General features: G+C 53.3%; 1 protein-coding gene and 1 long non-coding RNA gene across 6 annotated transcripts; one reads left to right on the forward strand and one right to left on the reverse strand.

The window, feature by feature from the left end:
• Positions 1–274: 274 nt before the first annotated feature.
• On the reverse strand, positions 275–24,461 carry SEPTIN3 (septin 3). Of its 4 annotated transcripts, none has more exons than XM_044942491.1 (11): positions 23,096–24,461; positions 14,856–15,047; positions 12,935–13,063; positions 12,183–12,264; positions 9,908–10,045; positions 8,513–8,630; positions 7,559–7,654; positions 5,442–5,541; positions 4,162–4,213; positions 3,792–3,885; positions 275–1,599 (listed from the first exon to the last, which is right to left on the reverse strand). In XM_044942491.1, the coding sequence occupies exons 1-11, from the start codon at positions 24,444–24,446 to the stop codon at positions 1,534–1,536; spliced, it is 2,418 nt and encodes an 805-aa protein (XP_044798426.1). In that variant the 5' UTR covers positions 24,447–24,461; the 3' UTR covers positions 275–1,533. The 4 variants fall into 4 exon arrangements, with proteins under 4 accessions (XP_044798426.1, XP_006068979.1, XP_006068978.1 ...); XM_006068917.3 differs by lacking the exon at positions 23,096–24,461 and adding an exon at positions 19,786–19,971 and having other exon boundaries at positions 5,442–5,538; XM_006068916.3 differs by lacking the exon at positions 23,096–24,461 and adding an exon at positions 19,786–19,970.
• LOC102403386 lies at positions 20,126–22,956 on the forward strand. 2 transcript variants are annotated; one of them, XR_006550899.1, is made up of 4 exons: positions 20,126–21,008; positions 21,357–21,487; positions 21,917–22,002; positions 22,572–22,956. It is a non-coding gene; the product is annotated as an uncharacterized LOC102403386 (long non-coding RNA). The 2 variants fall into 2 exon arrangements; XR_006550900.1 differs by lacking the exon at positions 22,572–22,956 and adding an exon at positions 22,150–22,191.
• Positions 24,462–25,956: the final 1,495 nt, after the last annotated feature.

The following is a 25,956-nucleotide window of genomic DNA, read 5'->3' on the forward strand; positions in this document are numbered from 1 at the left end:
CATTGTTTCCATTGGAGGAGACAGGCTACATAGAGTACTACATCCCTCAAGGTCGTGTGAAAGATCTATAACTTATTTTGGATACAAAACTCCAGGGAATAATGCCTGGAGACCAACTTCTTGCCAACTGAAGATGAACAAAATTTTTCCATCTCTAATTTCTGTGTCTGCGTCTTACCGACATGGTCCTGTCTCACCCTCCACATGAGTGAGATGATGTAATAGCTAATTTGGCCAAGGATTGAGGAGCACAAATAAAACACAGTTCAGACAGTTATTGTTCAAACAGCAATGTTTAGTTGTACAACACATAAAGTCTAGCAACATTTACACAACCAGTTTGAGTGTCTGTTGGCTTACTTTCAATTGGGAAAATTAACCGTAATGTCACCAAAAGATTGGCTGGTAACATTTAAGAAATGGGTCGTTCTTGCATCCCCTAGGCTTGGGCCTCTTGCTCCATCAGGACTTGGTTATAGATGAATGGCCCACAAGTCACCAGCCTTTGAGCAAGTTGTGTCCAGGTGGAAGTGGTTGGGCAGTGGGCAAGGGGTAGTCCATAAAGACACGGTGCAGGGGTGGGCAGTGGCAGCCAACATTCGCAAACATTCATGCATCTGATGGGAGGGCTTTACCCTCCACTGGGGATTTTCCACTAGCCTACAGTGACCGACTGTGGCCAGGCTAATTCATTACTCACATTAATGGAGTGGGGGAGGGGTGGGGTGTAGGACTAGCCAGGGTAGGTGGGAAGAGATTCCCTCTTATTGCTAAGTGGACAGAAGGGTGTTTTTTTTCTTCCTAGAGTTCACATCTCGTGAGCTTCTAGAATTTGGTGTGTGTATTTAGTTCTTATTTAAAAATCTAAGGATAAGGAAGTCTACTCCAGGAATGTCTCTTCAGGAAAACCACCATTCCTAAATGGCTGTTATATGGGGTAGGGAGGGTGTGGGGCTGCACTCTGGGCCAGTCACCAGTGGTGATTTTTTTTAAAAAAGTGATCCTAGCCCTTGCTCCCCCACATCTGGAGTGACCCATCCTTACAAATAAGCTTTAAGCAATGAAGGAGACACCCTTGTCCCACATTGGGGCTCACACAGCTGACGTCAACAAATCCGACAAGCAGAAAAGTTGCTTTCTTGACCCTTTAAGGAAGTCAAGAGCAGCTCATGCAGATGAATGGACAGGGAGCAATGCCATATCCATTGGAGATGGTTACAAGTAGCTGATATGAGTTTGCAAGGGTAGAAGAAGCTCTTGGTGAGTTCTTTCACCCTACGGATGGGATAGGATCGGCTGACACAGACGATAGAGGAGGGCAGTGCTGGCGGGAACTCCATTCCACTGGGAGGAGAGGGGTGGTGTGGATAAATGGAAGCAGCAACTGTCCTAAAGAGGCAGCTGGCCCCCCGATCTGCTGAGGGCTGAGGGGCTGTGGTGGTGGGCCCGACACGCACAGCGCTAAAGAGCACGTGGCCCTGCAGCAAGAAGAGCTGAGCGGGATGGAGGGAGGAGCGGCACTCGGAATGGCCTTCATTCTGCAGTGGGGCAGGGGGTGGCCGGCACAGGTGGAAGGACAGTGCCCAGGAGGCCTTCTCCCTGCAGGGGGTTGAGAACGGTTGAGGGTGTGGAGACCGGCAGCTGGCAGCAGACATACAGAACAGCTTCTCCAGGGAGGCTGAGACCACGGTTGAGGAGCCCCAGGCATCATTCTCCTATTCTCTTCCTCAGCCTCGCCAGGGCCCCCCAACTCCCACCCCAGACTTCCCCTGTGAGGCCAAGGTGTCTAGTCCCACGTCTTCGTATAAGCCAGGGGTCCCTCATCTGTTGAAACTTAGCAACCTCTGGACTCTAACCCTGCGCTGTTCTGCTCTGACTGGTGCCTAACCTGGGATAACTGTGTGGGTGAGGGAAGATGGGGATTGGAATGGTAATGAGCTTCCAGGAAAGACTGGAGACCATGAGTTGGGAGCCACTAGCAATCTGATCACCCACCTCTTTCTCCTGGTCTGCTGAATCTTGGTCTTAAGTCTATATGTTTTCCTAGCACCTGAGTGATAAGGGCCTATAAATGCTGGGATTTGTAGAGGACCAGTAAAACACCTCGGGTTGGACCAGGAGATGAAACAGGAGGTTGTAAGAGGTTACTGTAAACTGTATCAATTTTTCCCCTTGCCTGAGGCTAAATTGTTTCCCCAGCTTGAAATTTCAGCCGCCTTACAGACTAAAGGAGAAAGAGTAACTTGTGTGTCAAACAACATGGAAAATATATGCATTAATAAATACAGGGCTGAAGGGGAAGGCAAGAAAAGGCTACATGTAGGCTTGTGAGTGTCACTGTGCATATCTACAGGGGTGAGGAAGAGAAAGTGCAGAAAGCTGAGAAAGACAGACAAAAATGCAAGTAGCTTCAACTCGAGAAAGAGAATAGAAGAGAAGGAAAGGGAGGTCAAGTATATACAAGAAGGAGGAGAAAGAGGAGCCAGCTTTAAGGAAGAAGAATCCTGATGGACAGAAGGGAGATGAGGTTCAAAACTGTCTCTGAAGCCAAACGACGAAGAAAGACAAACATTGTATATTGTTCTTGATACTTCTTTAGACTCAGTTCTGCTAGGACCTGACACCTAAAACAAAGGTTGTATCACTTGATCAGCACATGTGTTTCTTTAACCAGACACTGGGAACCACATAACTCGCTGTGTCCCGTCCTTTGCAAGGCTGCCCACAAGCTCAGGGCCGTTTTCATCGCTCAACTGCAGAAACTGTGTTTCCCATGCTTCTCTACAGATCTGATTTCCCTTGTAATCTCCTTTTGTACTGTCCTGTGATTTTACTGGGGATGTTAAGTGGCCTAAAGTCACTTTTGGAAGTCACCTGGACATAAATCCTAAATATAGAAGTGCAGCTCAAGTGGATTAGGCTAAAAGGAAATGAAAGGAAATGAAAGAAGTCAGAGAGGGCAGGACAAAGGAAGGAGGGAAAGGGAAGAAAGAGAAAAGGGGGAGCAGAGGAGAGTGAGGCGGGGGGCTGGGGGTGGGACATGTGGAAAGCAGCAGTCTGCGACACAGACAGGTGGTAGCTTCTGGACAGTGAATGCCACACAGACCGAAGGGTGGAGCTCTCTCCTCCACTTGTAGGCACTAATTCTGCAGGAGCCCAGCACTGGCTGACTTCTCTGCTCTCCTGTGATCTTTCTTTTCCCCCAAAAGTCCTAGCCTCACCACAGACCACCCCGGGCTTACAGGGAGGGTTAAGTCCTCAACTCCCCCCGCCCCACCATCCCAGGTCAAGCTCCACAGACCGTCTTTGGAGAATCTCTGCGGTCCCTGCTCACAGGTGGGTTCAGAGATAAGAAAGCGTTACCTGAGGCTCACCTGCTCCCATCATTTTTAAATGAAGCCTCCCCCAGACCTCTTGAGTGAGGCACACGGCCTTGTTCTGGGACACAAGGAAAGGAAACAGATAATGGACAGCCATGGAGGAACCAAGCTTACTAGGAACTTTCCAGGGAGGCAGTATAAATACCTCAGCCCTGCACAGGCACACACACATACACACACATGCACACACACACATCCACACTCTATCTCTCGTACACACACACCACACACACATACCGTAGACAAGATGCTCCACAATTACCAGACAGGCCTGTGGGACAGAGTAGAAAGGAAGAAGGTGGTGGGTGGTGGTCTGAGGATGTGTGTGTGTGGGGAAGTGGGTATGTGTGATGATACAGAGAAAGGTCGTCATGGGTTACTGTCGTGGCTTTCCTCTGTGTCCACGCTCACCGGGGGGAGGCCTCCATTGTCATTAAGACGCTTGGCCCTGTAGGTCTCGTAGTGGATGTTGTGTGTTACTTCCTTGAGGTCCTGGAGGTGGGTCCTGAAGGGCAAGAGAAAGAGGGATGTGATTAGGGCCAGGATGAGGGAGAGAGGACCCATGTCTGAGGTCAACACATCGCTTCCAGGGTCTGGACCCAGTGACTGGGACCAGAGAGCCAAAGACACCTCTTGAGCCCCTTGTCCTTCAAGATGGGAGCTGGGACTGCAGCAGAAGCTCTGTCAGAGGGACCTGGGGACGGAGGAAGTGGATCTGAACAAGTGGCCTCTGGACCCCAAATAATTAAACCTGCCATCGGATGGGAGGGGTGCGTCTTACCTGATGACAAAGTCTCGAAGCAGGGCAAACTCACAGTGGTTGAGGTTTTCCACTGTGAACAAACAGACAACAAAAACAGGTGGTCACTTCACTGATGCAGATACCAGCAGGTCAATTTCTGTTCAGGTCATGGACTGAGCCATGGGCCGGGCATTTGTCACCTTCCAGAGGTGTGCTCATCCTGGCACTCAACTGCACTGGATTTTACTCATTGAACAAGGATTCATGAAGCAGCGACAAGGGCACAAAACTATTCTAGACTCTGTGGAATAATAGCTCATAGGTAGTATTATATTCCCCATTTTATAGGAAAAGAAACTAATACACACGGAGTCTAAGAAACTTGCCCAAGGCGGAAGACACAATTTCCATCTTTAAGGAGCTTATAATCTGATTGGAAGACAGTAAACACACAGAGAGAATAATCGAGCCATCTTAAAAAGGTCATGATGGCTTGATAAATCTAATTCAACATAGATCAAGTGCCTACTATTTGCAAATCACTTGACAAAGACGATGGAAGCCGAAGAGAATTAAGTCATGAGCCCTCTTCCTCATAATCTATGGGTAGGACAGATATTCTTATAATTTCATTCAATGCAATTGATGAGAAAATGCTATTTAAAAAAAAATCCCAACAAAAGATAGAAAAATAAGAGACAACATGATGTAATGGGATAAACTTGGTTTTGAAATCAAAATATCCAGGTCTAAAATCCAGGTTTCACCACTAATAAGTCATGTGATCTTGGGCAGGACACTTAACCTGAGACCCAAGTGCCTCAGCGAGGATGATCTGAGAACAGGGCTTCCATCCCTACCCTGCCCCCTTCAGAGGGTATCATGATGAATTCATCACCGAAGTGATTCTCTGAGAGCTCTCAGAATCACTGTGACCTTCTCAAGGTCACATCATTCCTAATAAAATGAAAATGGCAACATCTGAACAACCCTTCAGCAGCTTTTCAGATCATGCCTCCTTTCATGTGAAAACTTTTCTCTGGTTTTTCTGATCCTTATTAATCTCTCCATGTTCTGAACTCCTTTGACCCTCGAGCTAGTGCCTCCCAGTCAGGTGCTAAATCCATCTTTTATTGCTTCCTGCTCAGGAGTCTCAGCTTCTCAATTAGACTGTAAGCCCCTTACGGCAGGGTCTGGCTGGCTCTGGCTGGCATTCATTTTATATCTTGCATCCTAGGACTGTGCCTTGACCTACAGATGCTTAATTAATAAGCATAATTGACTGGCAACCAGTTCTTCAAGAAGATGCATTGAATTACCTTCAATGATGCCCCAGGGAGTCTTTCTGCCAAGGACCCGCTTGCCATTCACTTGGTACTCCTTGTCACTTCCCACCACAGCGAAAGGCATGCTCTCCTGCTGACAGAGTAGACACACGCGCATGTCATCCTTCTACTCTTTGCGCCTCCAAGGGTCGGATGGCACACGGTCCTGGGCCTAACCTTGAACTGCACGTTTCTGAAGCTCATTCAGTGATCCCACTGATGGCAGAGGCCAGGCTCTTGTCGCTTAAAAAGAGCACTGGACTGGGAGTCTGAAGTCCCAGGGTCCCAGACCTGATTGCTCCCCTGCCTGGCTGGTTAACCTCAGTAAATCAGCTTTCCCACAACTGGAGAATGCTTTGTACTCTTTAGCAGGGTTTGTACTTTTAACAGGGTTTGGTTTGATTTGGAACAACTCTGTGAGCTAGTCAAGAAAGACAGACCTCTTAGACAACACCCACCCAATGGACAGCCAAAGTAATAAGTTTTACATGGTCTCCCGCACTGGCAGAGGCCCATACCTGCTGCCCTGCCAGAGTTCAAAGGCCACTTTCTGATGTACCTAGGCTCCTCTGCTCCAGCAGGTGTCTGTTCCCAAGTTGATCTGCCTGGTGTGTACTGTTATTGCATTTGGATAAATTAACTATTATATAAGCTGAGGACAGATATATCAGTGTGGAGATCTGTTTCTCTGAAAATGGAATGTTTCAGAAAGACTTGATAAAGGCGGGTTCCTTTTGCATTAAGAATGGATTTAGCAGGACTTCCCTGGTGGTCCAATGGTTAAGAATCTGCCTTCCAATGCAAGGGACATGAGTTTGATCCCTGGCCAGGGAACTCAGATCCCACATGCCACAAGGCCCAAGCTCCTCAACTAGAGAGCCTGCATGCTGCAAATTACAGAACCCATGTGCTCTGGCCCCAACTAAAGAGAAGCCAGCAAGCTACAATGAAAAGCCTGCATGCCACAACTAAGACTAGACGTAGTAAAAAATGTATTATTATTTTTTTAAAAAAGCACTGAATTAAAAAAAAAGAGTAGGCTTATCTCCAAAGAAGAGGCCTTGTCTCTATATAAAAAGAATGTTTAATGAACATGATGTGTTTTTGATAATTTAATAATTCAGTAAAACATCTATTTTAAAATATTTAAGATTTGTATCCTTCATTTTTAAAATGATTTCTTCAACTGATTTTTTCAATGAACTACCTGTCTCAACTACATCAGGTGAGGGGCTTCTCCTAGGTTACCACACTTGATGGAGAAGGAGACTCAAGGCCAAAGCAAGGGATTTGTCCCAGGTTACAGTGATTAGTGGGAAAGCTCAGACTAGAACCCAGGATTCTGATGAGAAATCACAGAACAGTGGAAGTTCAGAATTGAGAGGGATCTCGGAAATCATAAACGTCAAGGGTTTCCCAGCCAGGTTTCATGAAGCCTTAAGATTCCCAGGAAACACTTCAGGGGCTGCTCAGAAGTTAGGGTTGAAAAGACCCTGATGCTGGGAAAGATTGAAGGCAGGAGGAGTAGGGGGCAGCAGAGGATGAGACGGTTGGATGGCATCATCGACTCAATGCATGAATTTGAGCAAATTCTTCCAGGAGATGGTGAAGGAACGGGAAGTCTGGTGTGCTGCGGTCCATGGGATCGCAAAGAGTTGGACACGCCTGAGCGGCTGAACAACATCATCCTGGAGTCTGCCTGACACTTAGCTTTTTTAAAGGGTCCTTCTAGGGGAGCAAAAGAGCCGATAAGCCACTCATCTAGCCTGATCTCTGAATTTTAAGGGAGGAGAAACTGAGGAGGAGCTCTGCCTGAAGCTTTTTCTGCCTGTATCCTTCCATCACCCCATACTTTGGTTTTGGTTGTCCTGGTGGGGGAACCAGAGGCTTTTGTTGGCTCTGGGAATGGACAGGAGAATTTGGCTTTACAGTCACAGCCAGGGCTCCCAGTCCTCATCCTCTCCCATGCCACTTCTGGTCTGGGTCAGGCAAGGTGGGGCAGGGAGTGTGGAAAGGGGAAAGCAGGAGGAAAAACAGAAGTGGTACATGATACATATCCCAGGGAGACCAATGTGGGCATCTATGTGATGAACAGAGTCCTAGGCACCTACCCGGATTTTGTCATTCTCTGTCTTGTCCTCCAAATCCTCATCAAATTCCTTCTGGGGGTAGAATTCAATGCCATTCACTTCAAGCTCCTTTCGAACCTAGAGGCGGGGAGGAGAAGCATGGTGGCCAAGTGTCAGGATAGAGAGAGGGCTGTGTGTGCATGTGCATGCTTGTGCAAATGTGTGCATACTGAAGCCGGAGCGGTAAACGGCAGTCATCTTTGAACTCTGAGGCCCTGGGCAGCAGGAGGATCCTGAATGAATGGGAGCCCCAGCCCCACAGTTACCACTGCCCACCCCAGCCTGCCATGAGGAAGAATCCGGGGGTGCGGTCTGTTCCTCTCAGGGTGCAAGATCAGGATCCAGACAAGCAGGACCGCTGAGAACAGACGCCACGTGGGCAGTGCTCATGCCATACTTGTTTCTCTCCTCTTGGCAGGGAGGAGAGGTCCAGCTCGCCACCCCTAGCCTCTCCCGTTTGTCCTCTTTCAAAGCCCAGCTTAAGTCTCCTCCTCCAGGAAGTCACCCAGTGCTTTTCAGTAATCTCCTTGATGAAGTTTCTCAAAGGCAGCAACCGTCTTTATACTTCTCCGGCATTTCCCCTACCCAGTCCCCTGTGTGTCCAGCACAGGACAGAGCTTATGGAAAATTACGATAAAGACCAGTGGGTGGTTGATTAATTAGTCTCGTCCTTCAAGCAACCTAACAGTGCGGAGTGGTTTCTCACATTGGAGGTGATTTATGCATTTAGTGGTATTTGCAGATAAGTTTGGAGGGCAAGAAGGCTGGAGCCGCACTAACTTCTCCTCTCCACCAGCCTCGCCTCTCTAACAGTTGAGTAGGAGCCAGGTGGGAAGTGGGGTAGGAGGTGGATATAGTAATAAAGGATAGAAGAGGGCTTGGACCAGACGGGAGAGGCAAGCATGGGGAGAGGAAAAGGAGGAGGGGCCTTCTCACCCTTTGCTTGAATTCAGACTTCTCCTCCAGGGTCATGGTGTCAGCCTTAGCAATGACGGGGATGATGTTCACAACTTTGCTGAGGTGTTTCATGAACTCCAGGTCAAGAGGTCGCAAGCTGGGGCCCAAAGGAGGTGGGGTGTCAGAGCCACCATGCCCTCCCCCACTCAGCCACTGCCACCACGCCAGGGGCACCCTTGGGGCAGGAGGACTGGGCTGGGAATTGGCTGAGGTAGCCGCCATCACCTGTCTGCAGAACAGAACTCAACTCTCTACCCACATGTGGTCCACCAGCTCCCTTTCTCTCTCCCTTGGCTCTGGGGCATATCCTGGCTTTCTTTAAGCCCCACTCAAACCACTCCTTCACGACACCTTTTCTGACCTGAGATCTCTTTCTCCTGGGAACAGCCATGGACTGTTGTCCCCACCCATGCACCCTTCTGTCATGGTCATATGCGTGTCTATTCTGCCCACGGGACAGCACTTTTGGACAGGCCTCCCCCCGGTCCCCAAGTAGTCCTGCAGGGGTCCAGCTGGGGCCTGACCCCTCCCCTACCCGAGGGCCTCTGGACTCTGGGGCCCCGATCTGGCTGTAGTTTGAAGTCCACCAGACTCATTTAAGTCAGGCTGCCTGCTGGCCTGCTCTGACCTTGGGTCTAGGGAGGGATAAACACTAACTTCCCTGCCGAGTTCCTGAGCTGCACCGTCAAAAACCTGCTGAACGTCAGGCTCCTCCAAAACCAGGGGCCTGCCGCACTGTGCCATCATCTCAAGAATGAAATTCTTGCCTAGCTGCTGGGCTCAGTGACAGTTAGGAGACCTCCCCAGCAGGAAGGTGGCCTGCTTGTCCATTTGGATGGCTCCATTCTCCAGGGGCACTCCCTATCATTCAGCCTTGCCTGATACTCACAACCAGAGTTCCTGGCATGCCCGATGGTTGTCAGCCTTCATCGCTGGACACCTGGCTCCTCTTGCTGGACTGGCTACCCTCCAAATGCCTACAGCTGGGTCACCCCTCCCCACCTCCACCTGAACACCAGCCCCAATCCAGTAGCCTGGGCCCTTCCCATCTCATCCTTCTTGCTGCCCCTGACCCCAGGCCTCTGCATAGCAGGTATCTGTTGAACAAACGAGGAGCCCTTTGTCCACAGCAACCAACTTCTGTCTGCCGGCACAGTGAAGCTATGGTGCTAACACACCGATGGACAGCATAAGGGCTGATGGTGAGCTTCTCCCTCCTGTCAAGGATCTCTGAGGGACTCCCAGGGCCATGACTATGTGGGGGCTCACCTGAGCTCCCCAGCTGAGTCTAGGTATCACTCATTCACTATAGGTTGGGATCAAATGATGCAAACCAGAGGCAGGCCCGGGGACGGGGGCAGGCCTGGCACATACGAGTGGCCGGTCGGGGAGATGAAGTAGAGGCAGCAGTGGACACGAGTGTCAGGGATGCGTTTCTTCCTGGCGATGTTCACCTCCTCCTTCAGGAACTTCTCATACTGCTCGTTGATGTACTTCTCAATGGGCTCCCAGCTGGAGGAGGGAGGAAGAAAGCAGATGGAGGTCCCAGAAGGACATGACCCGGGAGCTCCTCTCACCAGGGTCAGGAGGCAGGCTCTCACCTCTGTCTCACTCCCTGCCTCCCGAGGGCTCTCGGTGACCTGTTGACTATTCTCCCTTTGCCCCCATGAGTGGCTTTCCCTGTTAGCAAGGGCAGAACTCCTCTGGGGTCCGAGCCCCCAATTGACCTCTGGGAACCTGCAGAACCCCACCCTGCTCCTGACAGCACTGCACTTTCCCCACATCCATCACTTACTGGCTGGGCCCCTCTGGGGAAGTCTCTGCCCTTCTCTGAAGCTCTTTTCTCATAAGTGAAAAGAGAGTAACAACAGGTGCCTGGAGGGAGTCATGTAAGAATTAGAACAGAGGTATAATACTGAACGGGGCTTCCCCGGTGGCTCAGCGGTAAAGAGTCTGCCTGCAATGCAAGAGACGCAGGTTCGATCCCTGGGTCAGGAAGATCCCCTGGAAAAGGAAATGGCCACCCGTTCTAGTATTCTTGCCTGGGAAACCCCATGGACAGAGGAATTTGACAGGCTATTGCAAGTCCAAGGGGTTGCAAAGAGTCGGACGCGACTGAGAACTAAACAACAACATTGGTCTGAACAGGGAAATGGCGCAGAGAAAGCTCTCAACCCTGGCGCTATAATAATCCACAGGGTAAGCACAAGCATATAACCATCCCAGCGCAATAATCCATCCTCATCATGCTGTTGCTGTGACGGTGACCTTTCCCTGTCTAGGAGTGTGTGGATAGCCAGGGAAGAAGTGACCAGCCACTTTCTGAGATCACACAGCCAATTCCAAGGTGTGTTGCTGAGAGGCCCCGTCTGTCTGGGGCAGCCCCAGGCTCCCTCACAGAGGCATAGCTGTCTTCACCCCTGTCTGGGAGCAAACTTCTGCCCAGAACCTTCTGTAAAGCAAGGAGTGTCACTTGCCATCTGCTTTTACACGGATTAAGTCATTAGCCACTGTAGTCACTGACCTACAATATATCCTGGAAGGAATTTGGGACAAAGAACAAGATAAGGCTCTCTGTGCTTTGGGGAAACAGGCCCTTCAATAGTTGTATTTCAGGAAAAAAATGATGGACCCAAATTCTTACACCTTCCCCGACTTAGAAAAGCACAAAAATCATTAACAGAGATCTCTGTTCCTCTTGGCTGGCAGTAGCCTTCTGCTGAGATGTATGCCTGGCTGCACGTATCCCCAGTCAAAAATCACACGTATACTGGCCTCCGCCCACCTTCTCAGAGCAGGTCCTCCATGCCTTCTGGGAGGCTGACTCAGGCTACAGTCCTCAGTGTGTGCGTGCGTGCGCAGTTGCTAAGTCGTGCCAACTCTTTGTGACCCCAAGGACTGCAGCTCGCCAGGCTCCTCTGTCCATGGGGTTCTCCAGGCAAGAATGCTGGAGTGGGCTGCCATTTCCTTCTCTAGGGGATCTTCCCGACCCAGGGAATGAACCTGCATCTCTTGTGTCTCCTGCAGGCAGATTGTTTACCACTGAGCCACCTGGGGAGCCCTCAGTAAGAGAGTGAATAAGACCCAACTCAGAACTCTTACATTGTGCTTTTTCTTCTTTTTTTTTTTTGGCCATACCATGAGGCAGGCACTGTGCATTCTGTTCACGGCCGACACTTCCATCCTCACCTGGGCAGTGTACTTCCCCCTTTTTGGCTGGACGCTGGATCCCCAGAGGCTCTCTCCTCATGGAAACCGCCCTCCCCCATGTTTTCCTCCTGCCCTCTCTGTCCAGGTGGCCAACACCTGGCCCTCAGGCCAAGCTCTCTGCCACAACCTCCAGGTCCGCCTGGGTTTGCACCCCAGCTCCCCCCGCTCCGTTGCTCCAGCTCCTGACCCACTCCCATCTCCAGGCAATGCCTCGGCTGACATTCCCTCTGCTCTGTCCCCCTCTATCCTCACGCCCGGGCCCCATTTGGTCCTCTCTGCTTGCTTCCTAACAAGCCCCCTCCCCTCTTTAAGCAAGTCTTGCCACTTAAGCCCTCAGCATGGAGGGCACAGATGGTTCTCAGTTTGAGTGAATCTGCTCCACATTCAGTGTCTGCCTTGCAGTCTTCAGGATGGAGGTCTCACACACAGGCAGACATACCAGTTTTCATTGTTGATCTGATCTCCAAAGCCCGGAGTGTCAATGACAGTCAGCTTCATCTTGACACCACCTTCCTCGATCACTGGGGAGTGAACAGAAAAGGCACCCGGGGGGGGTCACTCCTCCAGCTGATGCCAGGTGCCCCACTGCCTACCAGCTGGGGGAGACCTGGGCTCCTTACTTCTACAGGACCAATGACTGGAAAAATCAAGTTCAGGGTCCTCAACACTTCAACACTTTGTTCATGCCATTCCCTGCACCTGGAATGCCTTCTTTATCCCTCTGTTGTCTAAATCTACCCAGTCTTGGGACTTCTCTGGTGGGCCAGTGGCTAAGACTCCATGCTCCCAATGCAGGGAGGCCCAGGTTCAACTCTTGGTCAGGGAACTAGGATTGCAGACATGAACTCTTTGCACGCTGTGAAGAGTTCTCGTGCCCCACTAAAGATCCCTCGTGCTGTAACTAAGACCTGGTGCAGTCAAATAAAAAATAATAAGTATTTTTTTAATGAAAAGAAAAAATCCACCAGGCTTTATCATCCCACTCAAGTCCTCCTTCATTCCTCTCTAATCCCCACACCCCCTTTTCTGACTTACAGTTTAAAGAGTTGGCTCCATCTTGCTCAAGGGCTTAATTCTATTCTGTCTTCAGGCTGTCTGTCATTTGTCTCATCCCCCAGAGGCCCCATTCTTCCCCCTTTCTGGCAGAGGCCCTTGGAACAACGCCCGTCATGGTCCCTGCTGGATCCTTACCATGCCCAATAGCTTTGATCTCCACTGTCTTGGGAATCTTCTCCTCCCGGTTCCAGCTGGAGGCCTTGCGGCTCACTTGGGATTTGAAGAGGGTGTTGACCAGTGTTGACTTGCCCAGTCCACTCTGACCTGCAGCAAGACAGGAAGAGAATGAGAAGGCAGGGAGACCCCAGGCCCAGCTCCCAAGCCTAGCATCTCTCCCCTGAGCTTACAGAATTCTAGAGCTGTGATCCAAGTCCTTCACTGACCACTCACTGGAGAGGCTAGAGGCTGAGCAGGGACAGTGAGTGGATGGGAATGCTTTCCCACTTGCTGGTGAAGGACCTGGGGAAACATCAGTGGAATTGCACATTCTCTCCTTCCAGAGCCCTGGGAGCGCTGGGAAAGGGGCAACCTCTGCACTTGCGTACTGGTTTTCCATTTCATTTTTGCTTGACCTAAGTTTTTAGTCTTTAATCACACTTAAAGATGGAATTACTTTGCATACTGACACTGCGCTTCTGAAGAAGATTTCATTCCAAGGAAGAGCTCCATAACTAAAAGATAGGTGAAAACCACTGGTCTGAGCAGAGTGTTTCTCAAACATGCACAAGAATCACAGGATAATAAAGAAGGCTAAGTGAAGAATCGATGCTTTTGAATTGTGCTTCTGGAGAAGACTCTTGAGAGTCTCTTGGACTGCAAGGAGATCAAACCAAACAAACCCAAAGGAAATCAACCTTGAATATTTACTGGAAGGACTGATGCTGAAGCTGAAACTCCAAAACTTTGGCCACCTGATGCAAAGAGCCAACTCATTGGAAAAGACCCCAATGCTGGGAAAGAAGGCAAAAAAGAAGGGAGTGGCAGAGGATGAGATGGTTAGATAGCATAACTGACTCAATGGACATGAATTTGAGCAAACTCTGGGAGATAGTGAAGGACAGGGGAACCTGGTGTGCTGCAGTCCATGGGGTTGCAAAGAGTAAGACATGGCTTAGCAATTGAATAACAACAAAGATGCTACATGGGAAGTGGTAAGAGATGAGTGGAGAAGTACTACCAGGCCACGCTAGGAATTCAAACCCTTAAACTTAAGAAAGATTGTTAAGTAGGATGGGTGATGATGAGTTTTGCAGGGTAGAAAAATTATTCAGTCACTGGGAGACAATGGATTGAAGAAGACGGAGAACCAGGAGAAAAAGAAGCAATGTCATCATGCATGCTGTCTAGTTTAGCCAATGTTTTTTAGAGCAAGATGTTCCAGATGATTTACACTCTAGCCCAGATGTATGAGCAGCTCTGAGTCAGGAGGACGTGGTAACCCAGGGTAGTAGCAGGGTGCTGGCAGTGGAGAGGGAGAGGGTAGACAGACTGGAAGAGATATTTGTGAGGTAAAATTGACAGTATTTAATGACCGACTGGATTGAGGGGATAAAGCAGGAGGAAGAAGGATGATCCCCAGATCCCAGTTTCAGCAACTGAGAAAATACGTCACTGCGATCAAAGGCAAAGGTCCCTCCCTGCTCTTATATTCTGTGGTCCAGTGATCCTACTTAGTGACCAATGTCCTGAAAATTCTATTCAAGCTTGAAAGCACTACCAAAGATCAGAAAGAAGACCACCCTTCCTCTGATCCTCCCCCAACTCTTGAAGGTGGGGAAGAACAAGGGTGAGGCCCCCAGGCCTTGAGCACAGCTATAAGGCTGCCTGTGTACAGAGAGGGGGGTGACGGGGCCAGGTTGACCATCATCCATTCACATCTCCCACCCTCAGATCAGCCAGCCTTGTGGGAAGAAAGGAGTCAGCATGCTGAGATCTTTCCTCTGAGAAAGAGCTCATTCTAAAGAAGCCAGGGCAGAGGCCATCCTAAAGAAAGAAGTGGGATTCTAAAGGGTGCTGCCTGCCACCAGGGTCTCCAGGGAGCCCACGGCTTCCATACCGACCACCATGATGTTGAAGTCGAAACCGGTCTTCATGGTCTTCTTGCGCATCTGCTCAATGATGGTGTCGATGCCGATGTAGCCCAGCAGGTTGGGGTTGATGCCGACGGGCTTCATGGGCACTGCCGGCTTAGGCCTGGGCTCGGGCACCAGCTCTGACATGGCTGCGTCCGTCCTGGTCTCCGGGAGCCCTGCAAAGCCAAGGTGGGAGGGGCGGGCTGAGGTCACACGAACACCACAGTATTAGTCTCTGGATACACAATCATACAGAATTAGGCCTGGACGGGACCATGGATGTCCTCCAGTACAGGTCTCCCATCTCATAGATGTGGAGACTGAGGCCTGGGGGTGGGAGGCAGTGGTAAGGGCTCGCCTGAGAACATAGAACAAGTCAGATGGAAAATCTGGACCAGTACCCAGACCCTCCAGTTGCTGGGGTACTTTCAAATGCACCTCGCTGCTCCAAAGCACCACATCTGTGTCTCTAACCCAGGGGTTTCTTCGCCTTGGCACTATTGACATGCTAGGTCAGATAATTAGAGCAGGGAGCTGTCCTGGGCATTGTAGTCCATTTAGTGACATCCTTGGCCTCTACTAAATGCCTGTGAGTGCTTAGTCACTCAGTCGTGTCTGACTCTTTGCGACCCTTTGGACTGTAGCCCACCAGGCTCTTCTGTCCATGGGATTTTTCAGGCAAGAGTACTGGACTGGGTTGTCATTTCCTTATGCCAGTAGTAGCTCCCAATTTAATGATCAAAAGCATTTTCAGACCGTGCCAGATGTTGGCTGGCACTGCCAACAGTTGAGAGCCACCGACCTAAGAGATGTCTGGGGTTATTCCAACCTGAGTCCTGCCTCACCCAAATAAAGGGCAAAGCAAAGACCTTTTAGGATTCTGGACCTAATGTCTATTGACTGCCTGTCCCTGCCCTAGTTGCTTTGTCTTTTAGAAACCCATGGGTCTGGGACTTCCCCGGTGGTCCAGTGGTTAAGAATCTGCCTTGCAATGCAGAGCGTGCGGGTTCAATACCTGGTAGGGGAACTAAGATCCCACCTGCTGAGGAACAATTAAGCCCGTGCACTGCAAACAGCCCGTGAGCTACAATGACAGATCCAGTGTGCCACAACCAAGACCTGATGCAACCAAATAATCCTTTTAAAGAAAGAAGCACATGGGGCTATCTCAACTCAGCAGAGTGAGCATCAATCATGTCTCCCAGTCTGTGTCCCCTCTATTCCATGGGCACTGGTACAAAGTAGTGGTCTCTGTGCCCTGAGGCTCCCAGACAGCCTCCACGCCTTATTTTTATTTTTTAAGTCATTTATTGCTTTCAAATTTTTTGTCTGGCTGCACCGCACAGCATTCAGGACCTTAGTTCCCTGACCAGGCATCAAACCCATGCCACCTGCAGTGGACGTATGGAGTCTTAACCACTGGACCACTAGGGAAGTCCTCTCCAAGCCTTAGTTTTAAATCTGAGGAGGAGTAAGTCTCCCCTGCTGACCAATGAGGAGAGGATGAGGCCCAAGTAGGGGCAGTCATGGGCCTAAGATGACATGACACGCTGTGCTCTTGGCGTGGTGGGTAACAGGAGAAAGGAGAGCCTGAGGTCACAGCCCTTCCCCAGTGGAGAAAGGCAAACACCCTTCTGGGTCTGGCGCATCATGGGCATGTTCATACACATGAGAAATCTGTGTTCCCCCATCAGGGCACTGTCCCTCCAAGGTGGGTTTCGGGACATGGCATCTCCACTTCCCTCCCGATAAGACCGGTGTGTGTGGTGACGTGGGAAGGGCCTGCCTCTGTGACTTGCCTTCTCCATGGCCTCGGGTGAACCGCCTGCCCCCATGCACCTGCTTCCTCTTCTGTAAACTTCTCAGGATAGTGACGAAGGCTGCGGGGAGCCCCACATGTGAGATGCACCCCCACTCTGCCTCATTGCTGCAAACCCTCTTGGTTCTGCCCCTTCTCAGTTCCCAGCCAGGAGGGGGAATGAAGTGGTGTATGAGAAAGCACTTGTTAAAGGGAGGTGCCCGAGATGCTAATCACCCAGCGCAGTCACTGGACTCCATGCTCTCTGGAGGCCCCCTTCTGGCCTGGCCATTCTAGAATCCTATGGCTCCTGGTTACCACCCTGCAGGGTCTCTGGCTCACAGGGAGAAGTGATGGAGCAGCAGATGGGAAAGAGAGACAGGGCACAGGAGCACCTCCCTCCCCCACCCCCAAAGCCAGCCAGGAGTCTGTTCTTGTTCCCCCACCACCTGGTCCTCTCCCTGGTCCTGGCATGACTCTCCACTGGAAACCGTTCTTTCCTTGTCATCCGTGGGCACAGCCAAATCTGACGGAGTCTTGGGACCTCCCCAGGGCCTGGCGTGGTTCCCTCCTGCTTCCCAGGAAGTTGTTGCCAGCCAGGCGGCTCCAGAAGGCACCCAGATTGGCTCGGGCCTGAAGCAGCTGACTATCAGCAGCCTGGCCTGCGCCTCCACTCCGCACGTGGTTCCCGGGCCCGACTCAGCACACCTATACTGGGGCCAATGCCCTGATTTCCCTATCCAGCTGCTCACCAGGCCGGTGCTCTCCACCCCCCGGATCCCTCTGTGGCCAGCCCACTGGGTCGCCGCAACCACTGTTGTGAGATGGAGCCATCTGTGTGCACGTGTGTGTTTTGGAGGGGCAGGGTCTTACTCTACAGACCTGGAAAATGAGTCTGGTATTTATTTATGGGAGTTTTTATAAGGATTTTTATAAAGTCTTCATCCTCACCCTGGCCTTCTCAGCCCCGGCCTGTCAACCGCAGCAGCCTCAAAAACCACTCCCCAGCACAACCTGGTTTCGAGAAGAGGCCAGCTGACCAGATTCCCGGGCAACTTCTAGGGGCTCCAACAGGCCGGGAGCAGAGTCCACTTGTATTCCTCCATTGAGCACCTGTCAGCACCCACAGAGCTCCTGCTGGCAAGATGCCCCTCCCAACCACACGGCCACTACATGCCAGTCACGTGCTAACAACGACCACCCATCAGCCACAAGTATTGCAAACCTGCGGCCGGTCACGGTGTCACAGCCTGTGCTGGAAGACCCTTTGCCCACTCCAGCCCCTGTCGACCTTCCTTCACTATACAGGAAAGCCTACGCCTTCCCGTCTCACGTGGATGCCTCCCTTCTGTGCTGCCTCAGCCCCCTGAGTACCTCTGTAGTCATTACATTCATTCACTCACTCCATCCCATCCGGGCCATTCTATAGGCCCTCCAGTGAGAGCTGACTCCAGCCAAACCCCAGACTAAATGCCAAGGACACTGCTAGACCCCAGACAAGGTCCTTGCCTCATACTGTCTGCTGAGGAGACCTCCAGAGCACAGGGCGTAGGCAGCTCCAAAGTTAAATTCTGTAGCTCCCTCCTCTGCCCCTGCAGCCCCTCCAGGTCGGGCCATGCCAGCTCCAGACAGGCAGCTGGCCCATCCTTGACTCCCAGGCGGATGGTCTCCGGGAGCCTCAGTGTTCTCCTCAGGAAGACAGGGACAGTCCCGACCTCGCTGGGTTGCTTTGATGCTTACACAAAAGTGTGGGCATAAACCTGGCACTGAACACATGCCAGTTGCCACCCTTCTTCAGGGCAGGAGCCATGTCTTATGGGTTTCTGTGCCCCAACGTACCTAGTATAACAAGGCACTCAGCAATGCATGAATGAACGCAAGCCTCACTCAGGAATGAATGAATGGATGCAAGCCTCACTGCAAGGCTGATGTTACTCAGAGCCATCACCTTTCTCCTCCTTTGGATGCTGCTCCCCTGGTGGCTCTTGGGTGGGCCCCAGGCTCAGAGATAGACTCTGTTATGAGACCTTCTCCCCACTCCACAACAGGGATTGGAGGAGGGGCTCCCCAGGGGTGGGGAAGAGCTCCGGATGGGCTCACAGTGGGATGTAACTCAAATATGCCATCCTGCCTATGTGGTTCCTGGGGCTCCTTCTGAGCGCCCAGCTTTCTCGGGGCCCTGCCTGCAGCACCTCCTGCTGGGAGCCACCTGCCCCAACCGTGCCCCTGGGAGAGACCCTGTCCATCCCCAGCTCAGCTTTGGCTTAGTCCCCACAGAAACGGCTACCCCCCACCCCCCGCCCCCACCTCCCTGCCAAGCAAGAGCCCTGGTGCTTTCTCTTACAGGGAAATGAACGGGCTTTGTCTTTGTCCGGCCCAGGGACCCCACCCCTCTGCTGGGAAGGTGGCCGCAAAGGGAGGGGACCTTTCCAGAATAGCACCTGCCTTCCTGGCTTCGTGAGGATCCAGGGGGTGGGGAGGCTCTTCCTTCCGGATCCGGAGATCATTCCCAACCCCCAGACCCCAGCAGTCTTTAAGACTCCACCCCCACCCGCAGAGGCAATTTCAGTCCACCCCTAGCTCCAGCCCCTGGCTCTCAGCGGAGAAATCACAAAAGATATCTTAGTACTTTCCCATTCACAGAAGCAAAGGGCCCTGAGATATATACCCCTTCCTCCATCCCAGTCCTCTGGAGGCCAACGAGTTCCCTTGGCGACCACCAGCTGGTGCCTGTCTCAGCGTGCGCCCGCCCGCCCCTGTGTGTGGGGGAAGGGGTCTATGTGTCAGCGCACAGGTCTCTGAGCCCGGCTGTAGGTGGTCCCGATACCTGTGCGTGGTGTGCCTGTGTGTGCACGTCTTAGTGTGCTCCAGCGCGCATCGCGGTGCCTGCTTGCGTGTTCGGGAGTCTCCGTGTCTCTCCGCCTTCCCGTCTGTGCCTTTCTCCGGGCTTGGACATCTTGGGGAGTGTGCCACCGTGTGTGTGTCCGTGCACATATGTCACCGTGCGTGGGCTCCTCCGCGCATCAACCCTCCCCCGGTAGCATCTCCAGCTGGGCTGGTAGGGGCCGCAGCCTCCGCCTCCCGGCGCACGCCGATGGCCCGGCCGGCCTCCTTACCTTTGGACATGAATCCTCCTTTGTCTCGGTTTCCTCCGGGAAGATGCTCAAGGGCGCGGGGCTGCAAGGCTGAGCGGGACGCGGGCTCCTCCTGGGCCGAGCAGCCCCTGCAGCCGGGCCTCGCCCTTCGGCGCTCTCCGCCCACCCGCCCGGCCCGCGGCCCGGCCGCGCCGCCCCAGCGCCCCGCGCCGCCGCGCCCGCCCGAGACTTCGACTCCGTGGCTCGGCGCCGCGCTGCCCCTGCCCGCGCGCACCGATGCCGCCGCCGCCGCCGCCGCCACCCGCACCACGTGACCCGCGCGCCGCCCGCCCCGCCGAGGGCCCCTCCCCCTCCCACGGCGTCGGCGCCCGCACCGGCTCTCCGCCCGCCCGCCCGCACGCGGGAGCGCGGGCACCCAGCGCCGGCTGAGCGGGGGCGCTGGGCCTCGCAGGCTCGAGATGCCGGGCTGGGGGCGGCGCCCCGATCCCATCCCTCCGCCTGGATCCCGCTCCCGGCCTCTAACTCTCTAAGGCTGGGGTGGGGCGGGGGCGCGGGGGACCGGTGACAGCTGCGGGATGCGGTGCGCGAGCGTGAGTCACGCGGTGGTTGGGATGTTGGGCTGATTCCATGGGGTTCTGCCCAGGCGTGGGTGCCGGTAGAACCCTGCCTGATTCAGGAGCCCGGGTTCCAGGCCTGGCTCTGGGATGACGAGCCCTATGACCTTGAACTGGTCAGGAACTTTCTTTCCTGGGCCTCAATTTACGGGTCAGGAAAAAAACCAAATCTTTCTTGCATTTAATCCACATGAATGGATAGCATATTGCCAGGCCAGGTGGACACAGGAATGAGGACCATGGTTTATATCCTCAAAGAGCTCTGGGTCTGGTGGGGTAAGACAGAAAGCTGGACTGTCCTAACACAGGGAGTGGGGTGTGCATAGGGAAACTGTGGGTGCAGGGAGGTGGGCACCCTGGGAAGAGGGGTTTTGTAGGATTTCTTGGAGGGGGTGCAGGCCAAGATGGAAAGGCAAATGTAAGTGGGCGGGAAGAAGGGAAATCGTTCCATGGAGAGAGGAGGGCTGCGGTGAGGAGACCAGAAGTGAGAGCTGCCTGGTGCTGCGGACAGCAGAGCTCCTGCGCGCAAGGAAGCAGGGAAAATTCCAGACGGATACAGAGCTAAGAGGCTGGAGAAGTCCGCAGCCTTGGGAGTCGAGCTAAGGAGCTGGACTTTAAAAGAAGATAATGGTGAGTCACCAACAGCTGTTAAGCAGAAAGTGCTCCCATGAGATGAGTCCCTCATCTCATGCCAGTTGAAGGGGGAGAGTGGCCTTGCAGGGGCAGAGGGATGGAGAGAAAGGGACACAGAGCCTAGGACTGAGGAGGTTGGGCCACAGAGTTGGAATCAGACTGACTGGGATGAAGGAAAAGAAAGAGGAGGATGCCTGGGTCTCTAGTGGGGTGGGACCTGCAGCTATGGGAGTGATATCAGGGAAGGCAGACGTCAGGAGGAAAAGGGCTGCCTCTGGACCTGCCTGGGAGCTGTCTGGGCCGAGGGGTCTGGCAGGCCGCTGGCTGTCTACACCTGCATTTCAGAAGAGAGGGCTGGGCTGAAGACGGAGAGAGAGCTGGGGTCCTAGAGGACGGAAGACGAGAGCCTGAGTGGGCTCCCCCAGACTGAGTGTGCAGAGTGCAGTGGGAAGGGGGCTGACAACCCCCAACCCCAGGTAAGCCACAGGACCAGATGCTTTCTGAGCATCTGCCAGACCCAGAATCTCTGAGCCTTTGAAAGGTTGGGAATGAGACTGCCAGAAGAATTCCAGTCGCTGGGTCCCTGTTACCTTGCATGAATGCATGCTAAGTCACTTCAGTCGTGTCTGTCTCTTTGAGACATCTATGGACTATAGCCCACCAGGCTCCTCTGCCCATGGGATTCTCCAGGCTCCCCTGCCCATGGAGTGGGTTGCCATGCCCTTATCCAGGGGATCTTCCCATCCCAGGGATCAAACCCGAGTCTCTTATTATACATCTCCTGCACCGAAGGCGGGTTCTTTACCACTACTGCCACTTTAGACATGTCAGCTATGTGATTTAGGCAAGTCACAGCCTCTCAAAGACCAAATGAACTTCTGGCCCTTGTGTTGACCTGTTTATAGTTCGTGTACGACCTCCAACATACAAATCTCCAAGTCACCCTTTAGGACTACAGCGCTGGAGCTAGGGAACCAAGGAAGAATTCCAGGTAAGACACCTTTTAAGCAACAGCTATCCGGGCTTCCCCCCAGTGGCTAAGACTCCGAGCTCCCAATGCAAGGGTTCTGGGTTTGGTCCCTGGTCAAGGAACTAGATCCCACATGCTGCAACTAAGAGTTAAAATCTTCCCTCCCAGGACTTCCCTGGTGGTCCAGTGGTTCAGAATCCACCTTCCAATGCAGGGAACACGGGTTGGATCCCTGGTCAGGGAACTAAGATCCCACATGTTGCATGTACTGCAACTAGAAAAATTCCACATGCCATAATGAAGATCAAAGATCCTGCATACTGCAACTGAGACCCAGTACAGCCAAATAAATAAACTTTTTAATGTAAAAAAAAAAAAAAGGAAAAAGCAACAGCTATCTTCCTGAAGGGCTGAATGGGAATGATTCAGAAGGTCTCACTAATACTGTGAGATCACTATTCACATCTGGAGGAGCCTGGCAGTGTTGGCTGTTAGACAAATCACCACTTACTGAAGTGCTGGTCTACATTTTCATGTAGGTGGGTTGCTTTTCAAGCTGGACTCACCTATAGCTCACCTGATTATTTCAGGTCTTCAGGGAACAGAGAAATAGTCATGGAAGATGGCAAAGGACAAACTCAGCATAATTGCTCTCCCACAAATTATCCCTGCAAGCCTTCCTTCTGATGGCTTCCCTCAGCTTGAACTCTGGCAGTTTGGGACCCAGCTCAGGCTGCCTCGCCTGTGTTCTGCCCCTCAATCCCATCCCCTTCCCCCAGCTCATTCAACTCTGACCTTAAAATCTTCCCTCCCAGGACTTCCCTGGTGGTCCAGTTGTTCAGAATCCACCTTCCTATGCAGGGGACGCGGGTTGGCTCCCTGGTCAGGGAAGTAAGATCCCACATGTTGCGTGTGCCACAACTAAGACCCAGCACAGCCAGATAAATAAACTAAATGCATAGATATTAAAATAAATGGCATTCTCACCTTAAAAAAAAAAATCTTCCCTCCCTTTCCAGATCTAGCCAAGCACAATCTATCTCCAGGCCCTTACACCCCTGCCCGCCCACCCTCAGCAGTCCAGTGCCTCGCCTGCCCAGATCTTTGCATTTACCTTTGGTTTCTCTGGCCCGGTCCAGCTCTGTGGCCCAGTCTGTAGCAGCATCTGCTGTAGGGTGGCCCAGGGCTGCATCTGTGCTTTGGCTCAGCATTGAAGGCTGGATGGCAACGTCTGATGTCGTCAGGTTAATGACACTGTCCAGTGTGGTCTCACCAGCAGCTGGGTCTGGGGTGACTGGCACAGATGGACCCATGGCTATGACCAACCTGCTTGTATCCAGAGCTGGAGAATTCGTAGTCACGCCCAGCTTGGCTGTGTTCACCAGCATGACTGTGTCCGGCCTGGCTGTGCCCAGCTTGACTGGATCTGGGGCTGCCCGTTCCATGGCTGCACCCCCTGTGGTGAATTCTGGCTTGGCTATGCCCTCTGTAGCTATGGCTTTGCCCACCTTGTCCAGGTCTTGGGTTACTGAGTCCATGCCCCTGCCAGGCTTGCTTGTGCCTACTGTAGCCACGTCCACGGCAGAGCCCAGATTGGTATCCAGATCAAGGGACTCAATGCCTGTGTCCAGTCTGGATGGATTTGGTGTAGCCAAGTTGACAGTCAAGCTGGGTTTGTTGGTGGTCCTTGTGGATAAACGGCTGGCTGTGCGTGGCTTCGTATCCAGAGCAGCCAAGTCCATGGCCATCACGGGCCCCGTGGTAGGGGAGGCCCTTTGGAGATGCAGCCGTGGTCTCGGGATACCCCTGGACCGGGGCTTGCCTCTTCCTGGAGAAGCTCTGGCAGGCACGTGTGCAGTCACTGGAACGGGGTGCCTTGGACCCACTGAGCCCGGCCCCACAGGACCTGGTGGACTTGGAGCCAAGCGGGACTGGAACGGTAGGGTCAGGTACGAGCTCACCAGGGGCTTCTCTGCTGTGGGCAGCCTGCTGGATTTGGCCAGACCTGGGTTCCCTGGGCCCTCGGAGTGGACCCTGTCCCCTGGCACTAGGGTCACCGATGACAAGCCAGCTGTGGGCAGCCTCCCTCCTCCGTGGGTGGCTGCCTCCCTGCCCGGGCTGGACAGCTCTTCCCAGTGAGAAGGCAGGGGGCCCAGGGGCCGTGCCTGGCTGTGCGGATGGACTGTTAAGGAGATGGAACTGAACTTCCTGGATGCCAGGCTCTTGCCAGTTTCCTGGGAGGACACACTCCAGGCCCTCGCTCCAAGGCCCGGCCGGCTGGAAGCCTGTGGGATGTGGCTTGGGGAGAAAGCATCCAGATGGAAGGTCTTCCTGAGAACAGGGATGAGAGGTGACACCCCGCCAGGGAGCTTCGAGGGGCAGGTCGGGCGGCCCAGCAGGTGGCTGCGGGAAGAGTTTCTGGGGCCGGGGGCCCCATGTGGCTGCATCTCAAAGTCGTGGTCCATCCAGGTCTTCCACCTTCCCCTGATCAACAGAGTAAAGAGACCAAGCAGGGGTGAGGCAGCGGAGCCTGGAGGTGCCGGCCCTCCCCAACCTGACCAGCCACTAGCCCTCCTCAGAAGGGGCCTTGTTTGGAGGGGGCAGTCAGGTGCTCAGTGGACTACACGCATCCCTTCCTACAGCTCCCACCACTGCATGCCTGCACACGTCACACACACCTACCTGGACGCCAGGTGAAGGTGGCACCCAATAAGCAGGCTGCCTGGCATGATGGATGAAACCTCTCTCTTTACCTGGGCCCCTGTCTCTGTGGACAACTCCGTGGAGTTCACATATACATGTCTGAGGACCCCAGGGGAAGACAGCGGTTTTTGGAGGCCTGTCTGCCTCTTCCATAAGGGGCCAGAGGACTCTGGGTTCCCACCCACAGCCCCCAAAATAGGAATGCCAGCATCCAGGTAGGAGGCTGAGAGATGACCCCTTTGGCTTGGGAACAGGGTAAGATCTGGGGCTCCTCCCAGAACCAGGGAAGAGCCCTGGGCTGCCTGCTGCTAGAGCCGAAGTGGGAGCCGAAGTGGGAGCCGAAGTGGAATTGGAGCTGAAGAAGGCCCTGGACAAGGGGAGGCTTGGGAAATGCAGAAGTAACGAGCGTTTACAGGAGACTCGTTCGGTGAACTCACCTCTGTCCCCGCCCCTGGGGACCTGTGGTCCCCAGAGTTGCAGGGCAGCGAAGCAGGTCAAGCTACATCAGCGGTGAGCCCTGTGGCAGAAGCGTTAACTCAGCCTTTGGGGCTCAAGGGGGGGTGGCTGACCTGGGGCTGGGGGAATTCATACGGAGGGCCCAAGGGCAAGGAGATGTGGTGTCTTTGTGAAAACCCTCTGTGGGGCTTCCAGGCTGTGTCTAGGGGAGAGGGGAGACCAGGCTGCAGGTGTGCTGGGACCCAGGCCAGGCACCATGATGCTCAGGCCCTGGGAGGGGACCTGGTAGGATCTTGCAGGTGGTCACTCTGCGGCTGTGTGGCAGAGAGACCAGGGGAACAGAGGAGGAGGCAAAGAGGGAGTCCCCTTATGTCTGATGGTCAGGACATGGAGCTTTCACGGCTGTGGCCCCAGTTCAATCCGATCGGGGGGAACTGAGATCCTGCAAGCTGCGCGGCAAGGAGAGCCGCCACTCTGTGGGCTGGGGTGGGGCTGGAGAAGGCTGAGCAGCACAGAGGAAGAAGCAAAGGGACCACCTGGCCACGGGGAGTCGGGGGAGGGGTAGGCGGGGGCGTCTAGGAATCTGCCTGGTGGTCTGCATGGATGAGCCATCCCCCGAGGGGAGCTCCCAAGCGCCCAGACGGCCAGCTGGTGCACACGCTGGGCTCCATGGAGCCCTCCTGGAACAAAGTTGTTTCTGTTGCTTTCAACACAGCAGGCAGGGATGTGATGCTGAGGGGGGTGGGTGCAGGGCTGGTAGCAGGGTTCACGGGGGAGTGTGACTCTGTGGCTAAAGCCCTAAAGTCTGGAGCAGGG

The sequence above is a fragment of the Bubalus bubalis genome, chromosome 4 (genome assembly GCF_019923935.1).
Source record: "Bubalus bubalis isolate 160015118507 breed Murrah chromosome 4, NDDB_SH_1, whole genome shotgun sequence".
NCBI classification, from domain to species: domain Eukaryota; kingdom Metazoa; phylum Chordata; class Mammalia; order Artiodactyla; family Bovidae; genus Bubalus; species Bubalus bubalis.

Bases quoted from the DNA above. Each gene is read 5' to 3' on its own strand.
- SEPTIN3 (XM_044942491.1), bottom strand. From the start codon at position 24,446: ATGGACCACGACTTTGAGATGCAGCCACATGGGGCCCCCGGCCCCAGA. The intron at 7,655-8,512 runs GTGAGAAGGCCC...CCCCGCCTCTAG, and splicing joins AGTCTGAATTCAAGCAAAGG to GTTCGAAAGGAGCTTGAAGT. The intron at 3,886-4,161 runs GTAAGACGCACC...CTTGCCCTTCAG, and splicing joins CTTCGAGACTTTGTCATCAG to GACCCACCTCCAGGACCTCA.